Genomic DNA, 2,848 nt, shown 5'->3' with positions numbered 1-2,848 from the left:
TGCCAATTGCAATATGCACATGCGTGTGTGTGTGCATTGGTTATAGTAAACGCATTGGCCTACCAAATGTGCTTAAATTGAAATAATTTGGTCAGCCGCACCGCAAATGCAGAGCTGCCTGTGGCAAAATTTCTATTTCTAATTTCAATTTCTGGCAAGCAATTAGGGCGCAGCTTTTGATGTGGCTTCTGGTCGGCTTTGAACTTGACGGCCATGACAGCATAAATAACTAAGTAGCTGACAAATGGCAAACGTGTGCGAGCTGCTAAACTCTTCAAGAGCTGAGCTAACAAATTTAAATTCAAGCAACTTTTTCCATAGACGACTTTGATTGCAGCGAGACAAGAGCTCAATTTTAATGGCTAATTAAGCGCGAGAGTCGAAAGGGTTTCATTGCCTGCGCGGAGACGGCCAGAATGGCTGAGGTGTGCACCTGTATTACAAAGGCATTAGGCGTGGAGCAGGCGACACTGATGGGCGTGTGTGATGCCATTTAATGCCAATGAAATGTTTTTTTTTCTCTTCTTGCTTTTTATTTTTATTGAGTGCGTTGCGATGAGTTTTTAATTAACTTTCGGTGGAGCTGTAGCCAGGCCTTGTATAAAGGCAAATCGGTTCGAAGCGGCGCATTAATTAGTTACGCATTTGAAAAGCACACACACACACCCACACACACACACACATGCGCAGGCACACAAATGTGTATGGAAATTTGTAAAATTGCTTGAGCGCACCACATGGCGTATGATTAATGTGAGCATTTTGTACATTTTATTAAATAAATTGTAATTTATCATTGAGCAACAGCGAAGCGAGAGCAAATCAAATAAATTACACAGCACTCGAGCAAAAACTTTGACCATTAAACGCTCTAAACAAACAAACGGAAAGCAGTGACGATTTTAGTCCACCCACCGAGCCACCCGCCCACATCTATCGCCGCACTGATTCGATTCGAGTGCGGTTTGTTTTTGTTTCACTTACTCTGCTGTTGCTGCTGTTGTTGTTGTTGCTGTTGTTGTTGTTGGTATTTTTGTTTGTGTTCATTTGCGGAGCATTTTATTGCAATTGATTTTTGGTGCCGCCAGCTGCAGAGCCGGACAGACACAGTTGGCCAGTCGGCCAGCCGGACGGACACAGCCGACACAGATACGGGCTCTGAGGCGAGACAAGTGTTGCGGCTGCGGCTTAAGTTTGTCGACAAATTGAAAACTTTTTGCGCAAGAAAAATAAATGAAAACACCAACGAACCGACCACAAAACCAAAGTCTTTTGGCCGCCAGCAAGCACCACCCCACACCTCCCGCCCCCTACCCAAAAAAAAGACTGAAAAAATGAAGTCAAAATCAGACGAAGAGAAAACAATCAAAGTAAGCGAGCAACAAATGCGACTCGGCTTTAATTTCACGCGTCTTGAGGCCAGCAAGGCTAATTTTTTGTTCATCTTCTTCTTCTTGTTGCTGTTTTCTGCCATAAATAAATAAACGACTGCGAAGTAGTTGGCCAACAAATTGGCAGTTGTGTGCAACAGCTGCTCAGGGCTGCTGTCGGCTAACCGGCTTAGCCAGCTATAAAATATGCATGCAGTGAGTGTCGCTGTGTGTGTGTGTGCATGTGTGTGTCTGTGAGTTCGTCGCCATTTGACCCTAGGCGCCACCGGCAGAGCTGTAGCAGACGCTGTAGATGGATCGCGGCCGGTGGGGCAGATGCACCAGCGCGTGGTGCTGCACCTCGTCCGCCTGCACATCGGTGCTGGAGAAGGGCGAGGCGCCGGTGATCTGGCTGAAGCGGGACTGATAGCCGCGTATGGCCGAGACGCGCTCGCGCCAGGTGTGCCAGAAGTACTGCTTGTGTATGTGACCGCCAAACTCGAAGATCATGGGACGCTCCGCCCTCAGCTGCGGATCCATCGGCTGCACGCTGAGCATCATGAGGCAGCGCTCGCGCTTCCGATAGAAATTGAAGCGTATATACTCGAGCGGCACCATGCTGATCAGATCGAAGCACTCGATCTCCGGATCCTGGCCCAGGCCGCAATACCAGCTCGGCTCTCCATAGAGCTCCTCGTCCCGGTCGAAGTTGTCGCAGCCGAAGAGCAGCTTGGTGCCCGTCAGAGCGATTTGGTACTGGCGCAGGCCCACGCCATGGGCATCGACCAGTGTGAAGGGACTCTCCACCATTACCGGCTCGTAGATCTCTTGGTATTCGGTGAGCAGAACTTTTTGCACTCGAAACATCGTGTCAGCGGCAATCGCAATCGCAATCGTAATCGTAATCGACTTTGCCAACGACTTTTTGTCTATAATTTAATTGAAATGTCAATCAAAGTTTCGCTGTTCGGTGCTCTTGCGTCTTCTCGTCTTGTCTGTCCTCGATCTGTCGACTTGTTTGTTCTGAGTTGAGTTTCTTTTGGTTTTTGGGCTTCGGTTTCTGGCCTGGACTTGTCCCAGTCACACTCACTGTCACAGTAGCAGCGCCTGCTGTGTGCTATCCCAAAACTGTGCTGCAAAGTCGATTAGGCGCATGCAAATCAATTCAGCCCGATTCCACACAGTGTGGCCCCAATCCCGATTTGCATCTGAATTTAAATTGCTATTTGTCCAATCGCCAGTCCACTCTTCATTCTCTCGTCTCGCATAGTTTGCCAAATGCCTGCATTATATGCACTCTGTTGACCCCCGAGCGGTGGCTGACGGAGCCATTGACGTCGCATTTAAGCCATGTAATTCTGCTTGGCTTTTTGTGCGTCTGCAAGTAGTCTGCACTGAAGAAGGTTTTTAGAGCATCGAGTATGCTTTTAAATAATAAGAATAAATATTTTATTTTACTTTTATTCTAATAAAAGAAT

General features: G+C 47.6%; 1 protein-coding gene across 1 annotated transcript; it reads right to left on the bottom strand.

Moving 5' to 3' along the window:
* Positions 1 to 1,365: 1,365 nt before the first annotated feature.
* LOC108655112 (uncharacterized) lies at positions 1,366 to 2,635 on the bottom strand. Its single transcript, XM_018106826.3, has one exon. It carries the CDS (start codon positions 2,235 to 2,237, stop codon positions 1,647 to 1,649), a length of 591 nt encoding a protein of 196 aa, XP_017962315.1. The 5' UTR covers positions 2,238 to 2,635; the 3' UTR covers positions 1,366 to 1,646.
* Between the last annotated feature and the right edge of the window lie 213 nt (positions 2,636 to 2,848).

Source organism: Drosophila navojoa, chromosome 5 (assembly GCF_054131105.1).
Source record: "Drosophila navojoa isolate 15081-1374.11 chromosome 5, UAZ_NAV_1.0, whole genome shotgun sequence".
NCBI lineage: Eukaryota > Metazoa > Arthropoda > Insecta > Diptera > Drosophilidae > Drosophila > Drosophila navojoa.
The sequence above is the reverse complement of the archived record's forward strand: the minus strand, read 5'-3'. Positions and strand labels throughout refer to the sequence as shown.

Coding starts and splice junctions, on each gene's coding strand:
- LOC108655112 (XM_018106826.3), bottom strand. CDS start 2,237: ATGTTTCGAGTGCAAAAAGTTCTGCTCACCGAATACCAAGAGATCTAC.